The sequence below is a fragment of the Sorex fumeus genome, unplaced genomic scaffold (assembly GCF_029834395.1).
Source record: "Sorex fumeus unplaced genomic scaffold, SorFum_2.1 ptg000072l, whole genome shotgun sequence".
In the NCBI taxonomy this organism is placed as follows: Eukaryota; Metazoa; Chordata; class Mammalia; order Eulipotyphla; family Soricidae; genus Sorex; species Sorex fumeus.
The window spans coordinates 41,371,191-41,392,831 of NW_026606129.1; the positions used below are offsets into that span (position 1 = coordinate 41,371,191).

General features: G+C 41.3%; 1 protein-coding gene across 1 annotated transcript in view; it reads right to left on the bottom strand.

The window, feature by feature from the left end:
* The window catches only part of SCN11A (sodium voltage-gated channel alpha subunit 11), a 103,021-nt gene that overhangs the window by 59,354 nt on the left and 22,026 nt on the right, over positions 1-21,641 (bottom strand). The window contains exons 5-9 of the mRNA XM_056129319.1: positions 21,123-21,217; positions 6,588-6,758; positions 5,794-5,863; positions 2,003-2,144; positions 1,237-1,434 (exon numbers count right to left, since the gene is read on the bottom strand). Of these exons, the coding sequence (XP_055985294.1) occupies positions 1,237-1,434; positions 2,003-2,144; positions 5,794-5,863; positions 6,588-6,758; positions 21,123-21,217 (676 nt within the window). The remainder of the gene's footprint in view (positions 1-1,236; positions 1,435-2,002; positions 2,145-5,793; positions 5,864-6,587; positions 6,759-21,122; positions 21,218-21,641) is intronic.

Below are 21,641 nucleotides of genomic sequence, written 5' to 3' on the forward strand. Positions count from 1 at the left end.
ACAAACACGATGGCCACTCATTACCTCTATTGCAAACCACAATACCCTAGAGAAAAGAGAGAGCTAAAGGGAATGCCCTGCCACAGAGGTGGGGCGGAGGGGGAGGGCTACTGGAATCATTGGTGGTGGAGAATGGGCACTGGTGGAGGGATGGTACTTGATCATTGTATAACTGAAACCCAAGCACAAAAGTTTTTAAGTCTACAACTGTACCTCATGGTGTTTCACTAAAAACAAAACAAAACAAAACAAATAACCATGATGTTAGTGAACACTCTCTTTTTGTGTGCAGCACCCATTTTTATTCCTTTTGTCCTCACTGAACAATGCCACTTTGTCATTATTTTTGGGGTGAACATGTCTTGTTTTTTCAGAGATACTACAACCCTTCAAGGGAGGCTTTATTCACACTCCTCTGCATGTTTGAGTCTGATGATGCAGATATTAAGCAGTTACAATGGTTGCCCCTGACAAATGCCTGTGAAAATAATGAAGAGTGTAAAACATGAACCCTGTTCTGAAAATTAAAATTTGGAAATTTAGAATTTGATTGGAACAAAGTTAATAAAGCAGCAAAACAATGAAAATGACCTGCAAATGTGTCAGAATTTCAAGAACAGAAAGCTCAACATGGCTTTTGTCTCAGAGACACCCACTTTTGCCTTTCTAACTCTCAACTCTCAAGCCAAGGCCCTGAACACAAACATTTCCAGATTCCCACCAAAATGCCCTGCAGCATGGACCAGAAATGTCACTTGATGGGTTGATCACCTGTAAGCCAGAGAGCCAGGTTTAATCTCCAGCACCTCTGGGAGCAACTACAAGCACAGAGTCAAGAGTAATCCCCAAGCACTGCTGGGTGTGCCCCTCCCCCAACAAATAAATAACCAAAAACGCAAACAAAAAAAAAAAAAGAAAAGAAAACCTGCAGTAGACTGTATTCATCTATGCGAACAGTTGTTCTGCTAGCCAGCAATTTAGGATCTATCCTAGCAAAATCCAGGTTTTAGAAGGTCAAAGAGCATCCATATCAAAGTTTCCCTCATCTCAATAACCTTGTTCCTAGACATCTTGGGAAGTAATATTATCAGATTCCATCTTCAGAGGAATTATATTCTCAGGAAAGCACTAGTGGAGAAATTACTGAAATAAGATGTCATAGAACAGTCTTAAGCCTCACACCCCATGGTCTCCGAAGTCCCCCAAGCACCACCATCTGGGCCCATATACTCCTACCTCTTTCTCCTCCCTTAATAGCTGCTGGGCTTCCTGGAACATCTTCTCCTTGGCCTCCGTCTCAGCAGCTACATTCCTGTTCTGCTCCTCATAAGCCATAGTGACCACAGCCAGAGTTAAGTTAATCAGATAGAAGGACCCCAGGAAGATGACCAAAACAAAGAAGAAGACCGCATAGAGCCCAGAGGTCCTCAAAGTCTGCAAGAGAGAAAGCACAGACTTGCACCTGAAACCGTCCATGGCATGACCATCACTGCAAGCAGAGGTTACATGAGAGCAACTGGTCTTCCCCAGCAATGATTGACTCAGCCGCCTGAAGAATCAACCATTCACAGTCTCCCAGTTACCTAGGGCCTCCTAATGCCTAATTTCTCCATGAGAGGTCATCTATGTGTTACCACAGAAGTCTCAGTGACTTGGCCTTGACTTGTTCAGGTGTATTTGCATTTTAAAGTAGACAATGCAAGAGAGGTAGATATGCGATATGAAAATGGGAAAGCCAGTGGTGGCTCTTTAGGCAGTAAGGGTAATATTTTTAGGGACAAGGGGTTTTTTGTTTGTTTGTATTACTCTCCCAAGCATCATGATTATAACTTTTTATATTTCTAACAGAATATGCAAAGAAGATTTTAACAATTCGATTTAAAGAATACATTATAGATTATAAATAAATAATAAAGACTGATAAGTAATAAAGTGAGAACAAGGGAAGGAAAAAAGACATACGCACACACACATATGCAGAGAGAGAGAGAGAGTAAATAACCTGTTGATAAAGTTTCTCCCAGGAATCTTGGGTCATAAGTCTAAACATGGCAAGAAAAGACCAGCCAAAGTTGTCGAAATTCGTATAACCATAGTCTGGATTGCATGCAGTCAGATGGCACCCAAATCCATCAGAACAGGCACTAGATAATGGAAACACAGAAACAGAGGAAAAAATCACAGCCTTGCAGCCCAGCTTCCCTCTCCCACAAAGTAATTTCTCCCCCACCACTATAGCTCTCACTGGAAGCCCTACGTGAAGAGTATATTTGTTGGGTGTCTATCCCTTCAATCTGCCAAGTCTTCCAGCCTCTCTTTGAATTCTTAACATTCATCAACTTTTTCACACAAATTGACTCTTAAGTTTACATTAAAAGTTTTTCAGGGGCTGGAGCACAGAGGGTAGGGCGTTTGCTTTGCACGCAGCTGAACCAGGTTTGATTGCCAGCATCTCATATGGTCCCCTGAGCACCGCCAGGAGTAAGTCCTGAGTGTATGAGCCAGGAGTAACCTCTGTGCATAGCTGGGTGTGACCCAAAAAGAAAACAAAACAAAACAAAGTATCATAGCGTGAACAGTTAATAGCGAAGAAGAATGCAGGGTGTCTAGGAAGTTTTTTCTCCTTCTCTCCAAGAAGCCAGGCCATCAGACCAGCTTCCAAGAGACAACAGTTGCAGTTACCTTTGCAACTTCTCAGAAGTTTTCTAAGAATACACTTTAATTCACATCTTTTTAAATACATAAACAGTACATTTTTAAAAGTCTCTCCCGTGACTTTTCTCATGAAATAATATAGTTTAGAATCCATTCCATCTCAACCTACAGGTACACATTTCTTTGGAGATGGTTCTCCCAAGCAGTGCTCAGGAGATGGGACTGAAAAAGTGGTGAGGAGAGGAACAGGTGTGGAAGGAACTCCCCATAATCCTCAGCTAACTGGGCTCATGCTTCAATGCTAGGGTTTGAGAATGCAAGAACGCAGTACTCATCAGGGGCCTGTAGTTTCATGGGCTCGCAGGGCTACCTGGGATTATTTGGGGAAGCCTCCAGGGCCATACCCAGCAATTCTCAGAGGACTCCAGGACCACATCTGGTGATGCACAGAGATCTTCAGAGCTATACTTGATGGTATTCATGGGTCCATGGAGTGCTGAGATTCAAGCAGGAGTCAAACACATGCGTGCAAAGCATGTCCCTATATTATCTTGCCAGCCCCATTTTTTAAAAAATTATCTTAGAGTCCTGTTTTATCTGAGAGCTCTGATAATAATTACCATTTAGGTTGTAGTTGTCAACTTTCTTTTGCTCTTATAAATATTTGGGTTTTACTTTAATTTTAACAACTGATGGCCAGAAATAGAATTGAGATGAAAAATCATTCTTTAGAAAAGTGATGGCACTGGTCAGTTATTGTTCTAAGTTACTGTTATGTGAGACAATCTTGATTTTTGTTCCTTTGTAAGGGGACTTTTTTTTCCTCATTGGGTTTAAGACCCTTTCTTCCAAAGGTTCTGAAATGCCATAGAAAGCACTTGTCATGGGTCTTCTGCATTCATAGTGTTGAGAATTTTATGGAACATCAAGAAATTTATATTCTTAATCCCAGAAAAAAAATCTGTGTATTTCTATTTTTCTATGTATTTCTTTGATAGTTTTCTCCTTCCTGTTTTTGTGCACTCTATTTTTATAATTCCTACTTAATCAAAATTTAGAACTTTTGAACTGATATTTAGTCTCATATTTTCTGCTTCTGTCTTTTCTTCTTACTCTATGGGTCATGTTTTCAACTTTATCTTTTAATTTATTATTGATCTATAATTATGCTCCCCCAAAGTTCTTTCTTTTTTTCTGATCCTTCATACAACGGGCTGCTTTTTTTTATTTATATGTTTTTATTTATAATGTTTCTTTTAACTTCACCAAGGACTCAATTATGTTTTTTTATCTTTTATTTCAAGAAAATAATTTAACTTAGGAATGAAAGCATAGACCCTCCCTCCTCCATTATTCTAGAAACTCTGGAAATCACACCCACATTCCACAGCTTCCACCATGTAAACTCACCCATTGGCCCAGCTGTACAGATTCACAATTAAATTTTGGAAGAGATGAAAGCTAAGCCCCTGAAATTCATGAGTATACTGGTCTTCTGGGGAGCCCTCTGGAGAGTAGTGGGGTGAGTCCCCACCTTGCTGAAGCCCTGGAAGCTACACGCACACTCCACAGGTGCTGCCATGCCAACAGCTCAACTCCACTGCTTTACTACTAATCTCTGCAGAGACACCAAACCAATAAAATCTCCAGGTATACCGGTTTTCACACTGAGAATTTTGGGACTTTCTCGAAGTGGGGGCAGGCAACCTCCCCCCATCCCTTACTACTAGAAGCCCTGGTAGTCGCACCCACATCTCACAGCTGCTGCCCTATAAATTCATTGACCCAGCTGCACAGTTCCTGGAGTGCTTGGCCACTTACATAACAACAGAACACCTCCAAATTCCAATAGAAGCACACAAAATAGATTTTGCCTATAAAACCTAGACCTTAGTGAAGGGTCAAAGAGGCCTTGTATAAGTTCTCTCATTACAGGAAAAGACTATGATTGGTGCATCCTATTGAGGATCCTTCTAGTAAGCTCACAAATCTTGTTAATACCTATTTGTTAATAGATTATTATGTCTTGCAGTTTTGACCTAACTTGAAGCCTTCCCCAACATTGAAGTGAAGATTACATCTCCTTTTATCTTTCTTATAGTACTCATCTACATTTTCAAGGATTGACTTTATCTCTGTTGCCTACAAGATGTCAATTTGTAGATGTCAATACAAAAGGGTAGACTTCCTTGATTTTGTATTCCTTGGGCCAAACACAGATATTAGCCTATTAGAAACCCTTAATATATATTAGTTATTGAGTAATGAATGGAATTTATTTCCATCAGAGTGTCTAAGATGCTATCTTAGTTTGAAATATACTCAGTAATCTGCATAGAATTTAATCTCATACCACAAAGAGTGGGCTGGAGCAATAGCACAGTGGGTAGGGCATTTGCCTTTCACACATCCGACCCAAGTTTGATACTTTGGCCCCTCTCGGAAAGCCCAGCAAGCTACGAAGAGTATCTCGCCTGCACAGCAAAGCCTGGCAAGCTACTCGTGAGGTATTCGATATGCCAAAAACAGTAACAACAAGTCTCACAATTTGTTGTGAGATGTTACTCGTGCCTGCTCAAGCAAATCAATGAACAATGGGAGGACAGTGCTACAGTGCTACAGTGCCATAAAGAGCATAAAGGAAAGGTATCCCCAAAGGGTCAGAGGCCTATTGGCTGTTGGGTGACTGTGTATCAATGTGCATCATAACAGTGTAAATATTTGAAGGAAGTGGTATTCAAAAGCTCACTCAATCTCTCAAAAGCTCAACTGATCTACTATAGACAAGAACACTGGACCATAAACAGGGATTTCATGGGACCCTCAAAATCTCAACCATAATGTTTTTTCTTTCCTTTGAAAGTTTCATATCCTCTTACAAAGTTGAAAATGTCACACCACTTTCAGAGTTTTCTTATAAAGACAAATTTAATATTATCTAAAGGGAAGTCACTCTGAGTGCTTTGAAATTATTTTAAATAGTACACATCTAAACTTAGACATCTAAGTAACAAGCACTGTTTGAGAAATGCCATCATTATATTCACAAGTTCCTAAATGAAGACTGCTTGACACATCATTTCCAAAGATACAGAGGTTCACTACATGGAAGGAAAACAGAGATTACAAACCACACACCTGCCATTTTCCATCCAGGTGCCACATAGTCTGAATTCATTGGAATTATTTTTCTTTTCAAAGCAAGATTCTGAAAAAGGAAAGAACCAGATTTTTTTAAATAACAGATTATGCTTGAAACCAATGTTTTGAAAACATCTAAAATAATAAAAATGGGTGTCTAAAGAGGAACTGAGGTCTAATCCTTCAGGAAGAGAATACTAAAGAGAAAGAAAATATGAGATGGTAGAAAAAGCAACAACTCCACCTCTTTGCCTCTCAGTACAGAAAACAGAACCAGAATCCACCACTCCTGGGGGAACTTAAACATAGACATAGCTCATAAGAAGCTCACCAAGCAAGACAGACATAGAGAAATTGTATCCGTATGAAATGGAATTGGTAAGAGGTGACCTTAAGATGGAATAGGTGTGGTATAAAAGAAGTGATATCATCAGAGAAGCAACTGCGAAAAGAGGGTGGGTAATTGCTGGCTACCTTTGGCAACATCTAAGTATTCCAAAGATTTTTGCAATCTGCAATGCACAACAAATAAATGGGCAGAGATATAAATGGGAAAGGACAGGAGCTGATGTTGTTCATGCAGATGTGGTCTTGGGGGCCTTTTCCTCTCCATGTAAACCAGAGAATGAGTCAGTTCTCTAAGAAAAGCATCTACCGCTCTGGATGAGTACCTTAGACAGATGAGGTAATCCCTTGCTCCTAAGAATTCTGTAACGTATCTGTGTAGAGGGTAAAATGGGAATGCATAAGCTTACCATGCAGAGACCAAAATGGAAGGAGAAGGTATTTACCATTGCTGCTGTTCGGAGGACAGTCATTCCTGACACATTTGTACTTCAGATTTCCCATGAAGAACTGTTGACCTACCAGGGCAAAGATGCTGAGGCAAAAAAGAGTCAGGATCATCACGTCAACAAGCTTCTTCACAGAGCGCAGCAGGGCCCCAACAATAACCTTCAGACCTAAGGAGGAGGATAGATGTGAGAAGATCTCCCACCCCCCCTCCCCACCCCTGCATACACTAGATATGGGTAAGGGGTAAGGGAGGAGCAGCAAGGTCTGTGAGCCTTTTGGAATTGGAATCTGTTCTGGCCTAGGAGTTTTCTGCAAAGTGTATGTTTTCAGTTCCAACCAAAATATAGTGAGTATGTCTTAGAAGTTGTGTGTCACTGAGTGATCAACCCAGGGCTCAGCTTCTTCATCCCAGACCTGTGTATGCACAGGGTTTCTCTAGACATGAAGCAGAGGCATAACATGATCACAGCTATATAGGCATCTCCATGGACGATATGAGGTTACATACAGAATGAAGGACAAAGTGATGCCACCTTAGAGAAGGAACCAGTGCTGTATTAACATTTAGTAGTTATTATCAACTCTAATGTACGTGTAATGCTACAAAACATAACAATCCTGGGGTCTGAAAGCCAAAGAAGAATGTATGTCTAGACAAAAGAATGAGGATGGCCTAGGAAAAAACCCTTGCAAATATTCCTACTTATACCTGACTCCCTGACCCCGGTGGGTTCCCAGATACCAATATGGCAGAGTTTAAAATATGCAAAATGTGCAAAATCTGCTGGGAACTCAGAACAACAAGTTTCAGCATATTGGTGAGCTATGCGCTCTGCATTCAACATAGTTGGAGAGATAACCAGTTGGATATGAGCTATAGTGTTTAGTATGATACTAAGGGATAGGGTTTCGGTAGGTCTGTGTAGAGCACTTTCTTAGAAATCCAACATTTCCTGTGTTTCGTCTATGTTCTCACAGTTACCACAATCATCACACTTTAATTCTGACACTTTGGTCACTGACTATATGGAGTTCCCTCCACATACACCTGCAATTCTGTAACATCAGATAGAGGTCCTATAATTTATCTCAATGGGGCCATAATTCACTTAAATGTAGCAGGTTGAGGGCTCGACCCCAAGATTGCTCTTACTCTGCTTTAGACCATTTAGACCACATGTCCAGGTAATTACCCGTGCTTCGACCAATCAGCTTTAAGTCCCTGATTCCTGTAACCCCTTGCTCAGGTACAATTAATTTTCTAGATTGACGGCAGAACTCAGGAGAGTACTCACCCACTGCTGTTTACCACTTTATGAAAGGAGTCAGACAGCCAAGTGAAAAGCTACATAGGAAAGGCGTGGGTATGCCTTGAGCACAGGAGCTTCTGTTGGCCCTGGAGCTGGGGCACATCACTCTCCATGAATGTGGATGCCTTCACCCACATGAATATTCTCTAAACCCCATACTTTTGAAGTATTTATGGCAGCTTCAGCATAATCATTTCCAGCTCTCTGCCTTTTCTAAGTGGGAAGAAACCTGGTGGTCACACTGGAACTTTCGTGACATCTCCGTTCACTATCCCACAAGCTGCTCCTCCAACCTCATCCAAACCTGTAACAAGAGGCTGGAGTCTTCTCCAAAGCAAAACTTGGATGAAAGATGGATGATTCTTAAAAAATGTTTACATTCTCGGACCCAGAGTGATAATACAGCGGGTAGGGCATTTGCCTTGCACACGGCTGACCTGGGTTCGATCCCCAGCATCCCATATGGTCCCCCAAGCACCGCCAGGAGTAATTCCTGAATGCATAGCCAGGAGTAACCCCTGAGCTTCGCTGGGTGTGGCACCCAAGAGCAAAAAAACAAAAACAAAAACAAAATTTTACATTCTCATAAAAAAAATAATAATCCCAGACTCTTACCGTGGTTCGGCCTTTTTTTTTTAGAAAAAAAAATAGAACTTCCGCTCCTGGGAATCTATGCCAAGAACACAAAAACATTAATCCAAAAGACACATGCCCACCTATTCTCATGGCAGTACTATTTACAATAGCCAAGATAGGGAAACAATTCAAGTGCCCAATACAATAAGTGGTACAGTTATATAAGTGAGAGCTACAGCCATACATACCAAACACAGATTTAACAGAACTGAAAATATGAGATCTAAGTGGCAGTGACTGAAACTTTGTAATGTATGAACATCTAATCTTTGATAAGGGAGCAAGAAATGTGAAGTGGAGCAAGGAAAGCCTCTTCAACAAATGGTGCTGGCATAACTGGACAACCACATGCAAAAAAAAAAAAATGGGCAGACCTTGACCTAACACCATGCACAAAAGTCAGATCAAAATGGATTAAAGATCTCAACATCAGGCCAAAATCCATAAGATACATTGAAGACAAGGTCGGCAAAACCCTCCACGATATTGAGGCTAACGGTATCTTCAAAGATGACACTCCACTGACCAACCAAGTGGAAACAGAGATAAACAAATGGGACTATCTTAAATTAAGAAGCTTCTGCACCTCAAAAGATACAGTAACCAGAATACAAAGACAATCTACAGAATGGGAAAAAATATTTACCCAATACCCATCTGATAAAAGGTTGATATCAAGGATATACAAAGCACTGGTTGAACTCTACAAGAAGAAAACATCTAACCCCATCAAAAAATGAGGTGATGAACAAAAACGTTCCCAAAGAAGAAATCCGAATGGCTAAAAGGCACATGAGAAAATGCTCTCCATCACTAATCATCAGGGAGATGCAGATCAAAACAACAATGAGATATAACCTCACACCACAGAGACTGGTCCACATCCAAAAGAACAAAAGCAACCGGTATTGGCATGGATGTGGTGAGAAAGGGACCCTCCTTCACTGCTGGTGGGAATGCCAACTGGTTTAGCCCTTTTGGAAAACAGTATGGACAATTCTCAAAAAATTAGAAATTGAGCTCCCATTTGACCCAGCAATACCACTCCTGGAAATATATCCCGAAGAGGCAAAAAAAGTACAGTCGAAATGACATCTGCACCTCTATGTTCATTGCTACACTATTCACAATAGCCAAAATCTGGAAAAAAAAACCCGAGTGCCCAAGAACAGTTGACTGGTTAAAGAGACTTTGGTACATCTACACAATGGAGTACTATGTAGCTGTTAGAAAAGATGAAGTCATGAAATTTACATACCAGTGGTACTACACGGAAAGTATCATGCTAAGCGAAATGAGTCAGAAAGAGAGGGACAGACATAGAACGATTGCATTCATCTGGGGAATATAAAGTAACAAATTGGGAGACTAACACCCAATAATAACAGAGATTAGTACCAGGAGGTTCACTCCATGGCTTGGAGGCCAGCCGCACATGCTGGAGGAGAAGGCAGCTCAGGTAGAAAAGGGAGTACCAAATAAAGGGTATTGGGAGGATCCTCCCAAGATGAGAAATGCATGCTGAAAAAAGACTATAGACCAAACATGATTGCCATCCAATGCCTCTTTTGCAAACCACAGCCCCCCAAAAGAGAGAGAGAACAAAAGGGAATGCTCTGCCACAGGGGTAGGATGGGATGGGGCGGGGTGAGAGATTCCAGGAGCATTGGAGGTGGGGAATGGGAACTGGTGGAGGGATGGGTACTCAATCATTGTATAACTGAAACCCAAGCACAAAAATCTGTAAGTTTACAATTGTACCTCATGGTGTTTCACTATAAAAAAAAAAATGTCGGTGATAAAAAATTGTACTCAAGAACAAGAACAAAAAAAAAAAGTTGACAAGCTGGGATGGGATGGGGGAGGGGTGGAGAGTGGGGATTGAGATGGGTAAAAAACCTGGGAACACTGGTGGAGGGAAGTTGACATTTGTGAAGGGATTGGTGTTGGAACAATATTGGTGTTTCAGGTATTGTATGCTTAAAACACAACTATCAGTAACTTTGTAAGTCATGACTCTTTAATTAAAAATATGTTAATTGCGGTAAATAAGTAATGAAATACTGTTCAACTGTGAAAAAAGATAAAATTTTGCAGTTTGTTGCCACTTGGATGAAATGAGATGGAATGCTAAGTGAAGTGAGTCAGAAAGTGAAGGATAAATATTGGATAATCTCACTCATAAGTGGAGTAGAAGGAAACAAAGGACTAGACAATCCCCAAGGAAAACAAACCATGAGATAAGATCAGCATAACTGGGATCTGAGGAGGCTGAAGGAAAGGGCTGGGTGGAGGGGGAGGGACAGTGGGATAATGACAGAGAGATCTTAAAACATTTGTAGAGGCATTGGTGTAGGAGCACTGTGACAATAAAAGTATTTCAATACTATCATGCCTCGATTTTCAAAAATTACTTTAGGAGTGTAGCAATAATACAGTGGTTAAGGCATTTGCCTTGCCTGCAGCTTACCTGGTTTTGATTCCCAGCACCACACATGATCCCCCTAAACACTGCCAGGAGCAACCCCTGAGCACAGATCCAGGAGGGTGCCCTCAGAACAGCCACGGGTGGCTCAAAAACCGAAAATAAAATAAATTTAAAAATAACAATTCTCGGGGGCTAGAGCAATAGTATAGTGGGTAGAGCATTTGCCAAGCAAATAACCAACCCAGGTTTGATTCCCAGCATCCCCGAGCACCACCAGGGGTAATTCCCGAGTACAGAGCCAGGAGAAACCCCCGAGCATCACTGGGTGTGACCAAAAAAAGCCATAAAAAATAATAAAAATAATAATTCTCTTCAGAGGAAACAATGACTAGGATACAAAGACAACACAGAATAAGAGAAATTATTTACCCAACACTCATTGATATAGGGCTAATATCAAAGATATATAAGGCACTGGTGAAACTTTACAAGAAAAAATATCCAACTCCATCAAAAAATGGAGAGAAGAGAAGAACAGAAACTTCCTCAAAGAAGAACACAAATGGCCAAAGGTCACATGCCAAAAATGCCCTGTATCACACTAATCATCAGGAAGATGCAAATAAAAAAACACGATGAGATATCATCTCATGCCAGCGACTGGCATACATCAAAAAAGGACAAGAACAACTTGTGCTGGTGTGGCGTGGGTAGAAAGGGTCTCTTATTCACAGTTGGTGGGAATGTCAACTGGTTTAACCTTTTTGGAAAATAGTATGGACATTCCTAAAAAAAAATCTAGGAACTGAGCTTCCATTTGACCCAGCAACCCCACTTCTTGTAATATATCCTGAAGACCCAAAAACAAAATGGAAAAAAGACACTGGTACCCCTATGATCCTTACAGCAATATCCACAATATCCCAGATCTGGAAACAACCCAAATGTCAAAGAATAGATGACTGGATAAAGAAGGTATGGTACATATACACACTGGAATATTACTTGGCCATCAGAAAAATAAGGTGATACATATACACACTGGAATATTACGTGGCCATCAGAAAAATAAGGTGATAAAATCTGCTGCTAAACTGAGGGACTTGGAGAGCATCGTGTTGAGTGAAGTTAGAGGAAGAGAGATAACTCAGAATCATCTCTCTCATCTAAGGGATACAAAGAAACACAATGGGGGCTGGAGCGATAGCACAGTGGGTAGGGTTTTTGCCTTGCACGTGGCTGACCCGGGTTCAATTCCCAGCATCCCATATGGTCCCCCGGGCACCGCCAGGAGTAATTGCTGAGTGCATGAGCCAGGAGTAACCCTTGTGAACCACGGGGTGTGACCCAAAAAGCAAGAGAGAGACAGAGAGAGAGACAGAGAGAGAGACAGAGAGAGACAGAGAGAGAGAGAGAGAGAGAGAGAGAGAGAGAGAGAGAAACACAGTGGTGGAACAATGAATACAATGGAAAAAAAAAACCCTAAGAACTGGTATTCAGTAGGAAACATGTCACTTGAGGAGGATGTGGGATAAGACAGGGAGGGGTCAAAGTCTATGGTGGAGGGAAGCATTTATCCCGGAGAAGGTGATGCTGGGGAAAATAAACAAATAAAAGTACCTTTCAAAGAGGACTGTGGGTAGGAAATAACCGGGAAAAGGGGGGTGGATGGTTGTGTCACTGGTGTAGGGAAGCATACACAGGTGAAGGGATCAGTTTAAAACACTGTATCCTGAAACTCAATTCTGAGTATCTTTGTAATTTCACTGAGACTAAATTAAAAAGATAATAATTTTTTAAAATTTTGTAAGGATTCTCCTTCATACCTCTACTTCCAAATAAGCATCCAAGTATCTCATGTGCTTCATGAGCCACAAAAAAAATTGTTCACTAGCTTAAATCCAAGAGAGAGGAGAGTAAAAAGTGCTGTGTCACTGGTGGGGTGGATATTATATACACTATAAATATGTATGGAAATGTGAGCTACTCAGCTCATGCAGAAAATGCCTAACTAACTATGCCTGGTTGGGCTCGCCTTGCAAAAAAAGAAAGAAGGAGGGGGGGATAACTCTAGACAAGTGTCTTCTCAGCACCATTTTTTTTATTATATTTTTATTTTTATTAGTGAGACACCATGAGGTACAGTTGTAGACTTACAAATTTTTTTGCTTGGGTTTCCATTACACAATGATCAAATATCCATCCCTCCACCAGTGCCCATTTCCCACCACCATGGATCCCAGTATCCCTCCCACCCTCCATCCCCCCATCCCACCTTGCCTCTGTGGCAGGGCATCCCCTTTTGTTCTCTCTCTCCTTTTGGGTGTTGTGGTTTGCAAAAGAGGCATTGAGTAACAATCATGTTTGGTCTATAGTCTTACTTTCAGCGTGCTTCTCCTGTCCTGGGAGGATCTTCCCAACACCCTTTATTTGGTCAGCAACATTTTTTAAAATCACTAACAGACCCACTGCCTGTGTTGGAGAAAACTCAAATTGTCTAGATAATGATACCAGACTTCATTCACTGATGAAAGACCGGAGAAGAAAAAAGGACTCCAAGGATGAATGTTTTGCAATAGGGGCCCTCAGGAAAAGAGAGAGGGAGGGAGGGAGGGAAGGAGGGAGGGAGGGAGGGAAGGAAAGAAGAAAAGTGCCTGCCATAGAGGAAGGCTGGGTTGAGGGCCCAGGGAAGAGTGAGGGTGGAGGTGGTAGGTAGAGAGGGTGGCAGGAGGGAAACTAGGGACATTGGTGGTTGGAAATACATACTGACTAAGGGATGGGTATTGAAACATTGTATGACTGAAACCCAGTTAGGAACAACCTTGTAACTAACTATGTGTCTCACAGTGATTAAAAAAAAAGTTAAGAAGTTAAAAATAATACGGGCCCTGTCCAGTAGTACTCAGGGACAGGGTACCAGAGATCAGGCTTTACACAGGCTAAGCACATGCTCTACCACTTGGCCCCATCCCTGTTAATTGCCTCGAGCAGGCCCCAGTAACGTCTCCTTCATCCTAGCCCTGAGATTATATTCAAGGCTCTTTAGGAGAATGAGACCCATCATTATTACTGGTATTTGGCATATTGGGTACGCCACAGGGAGTTTGCCAGACTCTGCCATGTGGGCAGGCTACATTCGGTAGCCTGCCAGTTTGTCCAAAGTAGGAATGAGATAATAACCATCCCTGATGCTTGGAAATTGAATTATTTTTTAATAATTCCTTTTTTCTTTTGAGAAATGGAAAGTATAAAAGAGTATGTCATAATAAACTTCTATTTGATAAACTGGAATCCACGTTCCAAACTCCTGTTGACTTTCTCCTGATTCCCAGAGCACCTTCCTTACCTGGCTGCTAAGAGATCACCTTTGATTTCCCTTCTACTTTACCTGGGGCTCCTGCTCATATCCTTTGCTGGTTACTCCCCATCTCCCTGCCAGTGTCACAGTGCCTGCAGATTTCATCTTTGTTCTCTTCTATATCTAAATATGCTCTCTGTCTCCCCTGTGATATCCTATCATCTATAGACACAAAATTTTCAAAGTGGTACCTCCAGCCTAAACTGCTCCCTGGAACTCCAGGCTAGTACATCTAATTGCCTACCTGATTCTCCCACTTGGAGGTCTCAGAGCCACTTGTAAACGCAGTATCAAAAGCAAACTCCTAATCTAACTTTCCTGGCCTGCTCTTTATATTGTGGGAGTTCTCTGTTTTACGCAATGTTAATTCCATCTGTCTAGTCACTTAGGCCTTGACTCGCCTTTGACAAGTCTCTTGGTTCAAACTATGCAGATGTACACTATCTAGGGCAGTCTATCATTTCTACATTCAGGTCTATACACAAACTGACTATGTTCCACCAAGTCCACTACCACCACCTGATCTGAAAGTACTACCATCTCTTGCTTTAATAATAGCAATCGCGTGCTGAAAGTAGACTATTAACCAAACATGATGGCTACTTAGTACCTGTACTGCAAACCATAACACCCAAAAGGAGATAGACAGTAAAAGGGATTGTGCCTGCCACAGAGGCAGAAGGGTGGGGGGGAGCTGGAGGGAGGTGGCAGGAGGGATACTGGAACATTGGTGATGGAGAATGGGTACCGGTGGAGGGATGGGTACCCTATCATTGTATTACTGAAACATAATCACAAAAGTTTGTAAGTCTGTAACTGTATCTTATGGTGATTCATTAAAAAAATTAATAATAAAAAATATATTTTAAAAAATAATAGCAATCGGGGATGAAGCAATAGCACAGTGGGTAGGGCATTTGCCTTGCACGCGGCCGGCCCGGGTTTGATTTCCAGCATCCCATATGGTCCCCCAAGCACTCCAGGAGTAATACCTGAGTGCAGATCCAGGAGTAACCCCTGTGCATTGCTGGGTGTGACCCAAAAAGCAAAAAGTATATAAATAAATAAATAAATAATAGCAATCGCTCCTGAATCAATTTAGAAAAACTGATAATCTGGCACCAGAAGTGTGCAAAATTTATCAGTCTGCAAGGAACAAAAGGGAAAGATATCATGTTAGGAGGGAGATCAGCAGCAGCAGTGCATGGTACCACCCAAGAAAGGAGAACAGCAGGGTGTGAGGATTGGAGAGGAAGTGCCTCAGACTATACTGGCACTGTGAAGTTCAGCCATGTTCCCAAGGAGCCCCTGATCGAGTGTTTCCTTGTGAAAGGGTTTGATATCTTTTAGAAGCAGGCTGACACTTGTACCACAGATATGCAGGGGTAGCATGATCTTGGTATGAACATAAATGCAGGGCTGGATTCAGAGAAATCGCACTTGGCAGCATACAATCTGAAGGGCACGTTTCCATGGTGACCAACACGCCTCCTACCTGGTCTTCCTGCTTCAACCTTTGCTCCCCAATCGTCTATTTCCCAGGCAACAGAAAGATGAATATTTTTAAATCCTGAGTCAGAGCATGTGACTTCTCTGCTCAAAGCTACCACATCTCCCATTTCTTCCAACGCAAAACCCGAGGCCTCCCAAAATATCCTCACTCCTCTTTCACTTCTGTATTACCACCTCCACCACCTGATCCCTTGTCTGTGCTGCAGTTTCATAGATATTCCATCAACTCCTTAGCACTAGTACTACTTGCTTCCTAGTCTCAGAACACTTTCCCCATATATAGGCATATCTTGCATTATTGCACTTCTCAGGTATTGTGCTCTTTTCTTAACGCACAACATGTGGCAATCATGAATTGAGCAAAATTTGGTGATCTGTATAGAAGTGCAACTCAACCACAACAGTCTCTTAAGCAAAAGCCTAATCCAGAGCAAGGTCCTAACTCTCTTCAAGTCTATAAAGGCTGAAAGACAAGAGGAAGATGCAGAAGAAATGTTACAAGACAGCTTGAGGTTTAGGGATAGAGGTTGTCTCTGTGACATCCAGGTGAAAGGTAGAGCAGCTACAAGTACTCATGTAGAAACTGCAGCAAGTTCTCCAGAAATGGAGCTAACTTCATCAGTGAAGGTAGTTATACTAATCAATATTTTCACTGTAGACAAAAATTAATTTAAATAAAAGAAGGGGCCATTTAGGACGTTCATAGCTAGAGAAAAGTTATTTTCTCACTTCAGTGCTTCAAAGGACCAACTGTCTCTCTTATTGAGAGCTAAATGCAGTCAATCATTTGAAGTGGAAGCTACTGTTCATTTGCTATTCTGAAACTTCTAGCACCTTTAAGAATCAGGCTGTGGCAACTATAATGCCCAAAAGGGAAGGGGGGGAGGGAGAGAGAGAGAGAGAGAGAGAGAGAGAGAGAGAGAGAGAGAGAGAGAGAGAAGAAAAATGCCTGCTATAGAGCCATAAAGGCAGGCCAGAGGAGGGGGTGATAGGAGGGAACCTGGGAACAGTGGTGCTGAGAAATGTGCACTGGTAGAGAGATGGGTGTTGGAATACCATATGACTGAAATCCAATCATGAACAGCTTTGTAAGGGTCTATCTCACAGTGATTCAATAAAAAGGTTAAAAAAAATAAAATAGGAGGAAGGTGTGCGATGGAGGTATACTGGGTTTTTTGGGGATGGAGAATAGGCACTGGTGAAGGTACGGGTATTTCATTGTATGACCGAGACTTAAACCCGAAAGCTTTGTAACTGCTCTCATGGCAATTCAATAAATAAAATTATAAAAAATGAAGAAAAACAAAGTAAGGTGGAGTCCATGCCCAATTCAATCAGCTAATTAGTGGCTGAATAAGTAGCAGTACTACTACATAAAAAATAAATAAATATAAATTTTTTAAAAGAATTATGCTGTGGGAGCTTGAGAGATAGAATATCAGCTAAAGTCTTTGCCTTACACTCTGCTGACCTGTGTTCAAACCTTGGCACCCTGTCCACTACCAAGAGCAATTCTTGAGCACAAAGTCAATAATAAGCCCTCATTATTGCCAGGTGTGGTTCCCCCACCACCACCAAAAAAAAAATTATTCTGTGTCTACTATTCTTATACTCTATAAAAGACACAAACAAAAAAAGCCTAGATGACAGCACATCTGCTGACAACATTAGTTTACTGAAAATGTTAAGCCCACTCTTGATACCTGTTGCACAGGAAAAAAAATTACTTTCAACATATTGTCACTCAAGGTTGTCTACTTTCTCCAGTATTATTTAATATGGTTTTTGACATTCCTGACACAGCAGTCAAGCAAGAAAAAGAAATTGAAGGCATTCAAATTAAAAAAGAAGTTAAACTATCACTGTCTACTTGTAGTTCACACCATAATGCCAAAAAAGAAAGAGGGGGAGAGAGAGAGAGAGAGAGAGAACAAAAAGAGAGAGAAAGGGAGAAAGAAGTAGTTGCCATAGAGGCAGGAAGGAGTGGGGAAGTGGAGGGAAACTGGGGACTTTGGTGGTGGGAAATGTACACTGGTGAAGGGACAGGTGTTGGGACACTGTATGACTGAAATCCAATCACGAACAACTTTGTAACTGCTATTTTGCAATGATTCAAAAAAATTATTGAAAATAAAACTATCACATCTGCAGATGACATGGTAATCTACATAGAAAACACTAACAACTTTATGAAAAACTTTTAGAAAAAAAGAAGGAAACAACATAGTAAAGTAACAAGCTATAAAATTAATACACTTGCGGATGTGGTGCTGCCAGCAGGTCAACCTGTACCTGCGGAGTGAGTGCATCAGCAGTCTGATGGTGCCTTCAGACTTCCTGATACCCCAAAATTGCCACTGTGCCTTTGGCCAAACCCCAACAACTTGTGTCCAAGTTTACAAAAAAATTAAACAGCCAAAAGTTAGGTATGTGAGAGCCACACCCACAAACCACCTCTGGCTCAGCTATACTAGCTCATTTATTGGCCTTATTTCAAAGACCCATAAATCTTGAAAGAGATCAAAAGTCAGTTAGGGCCAGCAGCACCATGTGCTTCGGGTGAGCGGGCATGGCCTGCAGGGCATACGCCAATGGTTTGTTTCTCTGGAAAAGATGGATACAAGGGCCATGATCCAGAGACACACAAAAGAATCTCCAAACAGAGCAGCTCACTGCAAAGATGCCTCCGGACTTTAAGCCAGGCAAACTTCACCAGAGTGCCTCTACTTGCCCCCAAAAAATCCTGGCAGCCTCCAACTTACACAATGAGAAGTACAGGTACGTGGGTTCAATGATGGCGAACTCCGGGCCTCAAGGGTTAGGGAGTGGGCCAGTCCTTCTCATCCCCCCATTCCCATGGGATCCTGGAGGTCACACCCACAAACTACTTCCAGCTGCTACTTAAGCTCCTTAACAGCCATGATCCAGAGACATACAAAAGAATCTCTGAACCGAGCAGCTCGCTGTAGAGATTACTCCAGACCCTAATTATCTAAAATTTTAGAATTCCAGGAGCACATGGTCACTCTCACAGCTGCACGACATCTTATGCTATTCAAAACAAGCAATACAAAAGAGAGTATGGGGGAGATTGTCTGCCATAGAGGCAGGGGGAGGTGTGGGATGGGTGGGGGATACTGGGGACCTTGGTGGTGAAAGATGTGCACTGGTGGAGGGTTGGGTGATCAATCACTGTATGACTGATACTCAAACAGGAAAGTTCTGTAACTGTATCTCACAGTAATTAAAAATAATAATAATTTAAAAATAAAATTAATACACTTAAGTCTGTTGTATTTCTATGTGTAGATAGTAAACTAGAAAAGAAAGAAATTTAAACAGACAATTTCATTTAAAATAGTGTCCAAAATACCAAGTGACTAAAAATGAATATTCAAATCTTTTCTGTAAGTAAGTACATTTTATAATGCTGTCACTGTCTTAGTATTCTCTTTGATGAATCTCAGCAAAGTCCATGATAAATCTGGAAAGGCTCTATCACTCTACATGCCATTAAGAACATTCATGATTCATGGGGGAAGGTCAAGATATCAACATTAGGAGCCAGAGAAATAGTACAGTGGGTAAGGTGCCTGCCTTGCCACAGCTGATCTGTTTCAATGCCCACCACATCCCCACCACATCCCTGAGCACAGAGCCAAGAGTTGACACAGCTGGCTGTGTCCCAACCTACCAATCCACCTCCCTGATAAAAAAAATTAAAAGATATCAATATTAACAAGAGTCAGTAGAAGCATATTCCCATCATCATGAATGACTTTGAGGGGGTTATGACCTTGAGGAGTAGAAGAGGCAAATGCTTATGGATGGAAAAGGGAAAGGGAAATAAAATAAAAGCATGATCAAAATAAAAGCACAAAAAGCTGCTCTCTAGAGATGAACAAAGAGAGCGGCTTCTTAAGATGGAATCTACTCCTAGAGAAAATTCAGTGAATACAGTTCCCCCAACCTTCAATCACCATCACCCTTCAACATGGAAGCACAACTCTCAACCAGCAAGGAGATAAGACTAATTGAAAGGTTTAGATAACTGTATTGTTAAGCAATATTTGAATTAAGAATTATACATTTTTATGTGTGATCATAGCGCACTTCATAACACTTATACTTTACAAAATACAGTATAAATAAGTTTTATAAGCAGTAGGAAACCAAAAACATCATGTGACTTGCTTTATAGTGACATTCACTTTATTGATATTGTCACCAATCTGGATATTAATTAATATTAGATGGATTTATCACTGTGATACGGAACTTGCATTGCTCTAGAACCAAAGTCTGCAACATCCTCCTGTATGTGCCTGTATCCACTTGCAGATTTACTTCCACCTCGCTTCTCAATGACTGACCATCCTATGATAAATTGCAACCTGTTTTCACTAATCCCTGTGACTTCCTATTTCCCTCGGTCTGTTTACTGTTCTTCTTGATATCACCAGACACTAAATCACTTTCTAACGTGATATTTAATTTATTTATTAAGGTTATCATAGTTACTGCTTAGTACATAATCTCTACCAGGAACAGAAATTCCATGAAGGCAGGGATCTCGGTCTCTTTGTCACTGATACAACCCAAGTAGCAATGACAGTGTCAAGACATGTGAGGTGTCTAATGCATATTTGCTCAACAATTCCTTAAATGTGTGATCTCTTTGTTTACATAATCATATTTAAAAATTTAATCTAGATTAGCATTAGGAGTTTTGCTCCATGGCTTGGAGGCCACCCACACACACTAGGGGAAAAGGGAGCTCAGATAGAGAAAGGAGCACCAAAGAAAACGTGTTGGGAGGATCCTCACAAGATGGGAGAAGCAAGCTGAAAGTAAACTACAGACCAAACATGATCGGCACTCAATGCCTCTTTTGCAAACCACAACATCCAAAAGGAGAGAGAGAGAACAAAAGGGAATGCCCTGCCACAGAGGAAGGATGGGATGGGGGGATAGGGAAAGGGAGGGATACTGGGGCCCATGGTGGTGGAAAATGGACACTGGTGGAGGTATGGGTGTTTGATCATTGTACAATTGAAACTCAAGCACAAAAATCTGTAAATCTACAACTGTACCTCATGGTGTTTCACTAATAAAATTTTTTTAAAAAAGAAAAAAAAAATTTAATCTAGAACTCAAAGGACTAGAGCACATGTTTTGCATGTGGAAGACCCCAGTTCAGTTCCTTATGCTAACTGGTCCCCTGAACACTGCCAGATGCTGAAACCCAGTGTCAAAAGTCAGAGTGAAATTATAGAAATTACCTTACCTGAAATTACAGAAATTGCTTTTAAGGCCCGTAATACTCGAAAGGTGCGCAGAGATGACAGGTTTACTGAGACAGATGGAAAAAATGACACAACCCTAGAAAACAGAGCACAGAGAAAGCTTGTGTTGTCTTATTCCTGGCCACACTGTACATCTCTAGCTGGTGAAACTTACAGCTTTCCCTTCTCAACTCCTTCCTTACCTCCCCATCCGACACCATCACCGTTACACTCACTATGGACCATGCAGACTGCACAAAAGGCTAATCTCTGTGCTCTGACATAGAAAGGGATTACTAGAAATAGCCACTGTAGATGTGCAATATGCACATATAGAATATAAATAGTCCAAACACTTATCAACCAGGTATAGCAAATTCCAGGTCCTGGTGCACTTCTCTACCATCCTATTATGTGGCCAAATCTAGAAAGAAGCTGGGGGAATCTGGCTCCCACACAACAACCTCCTTTCAATGACCAAGAGCACTCCATTACTGAACTCCAAAAGTAAACTTGAAATA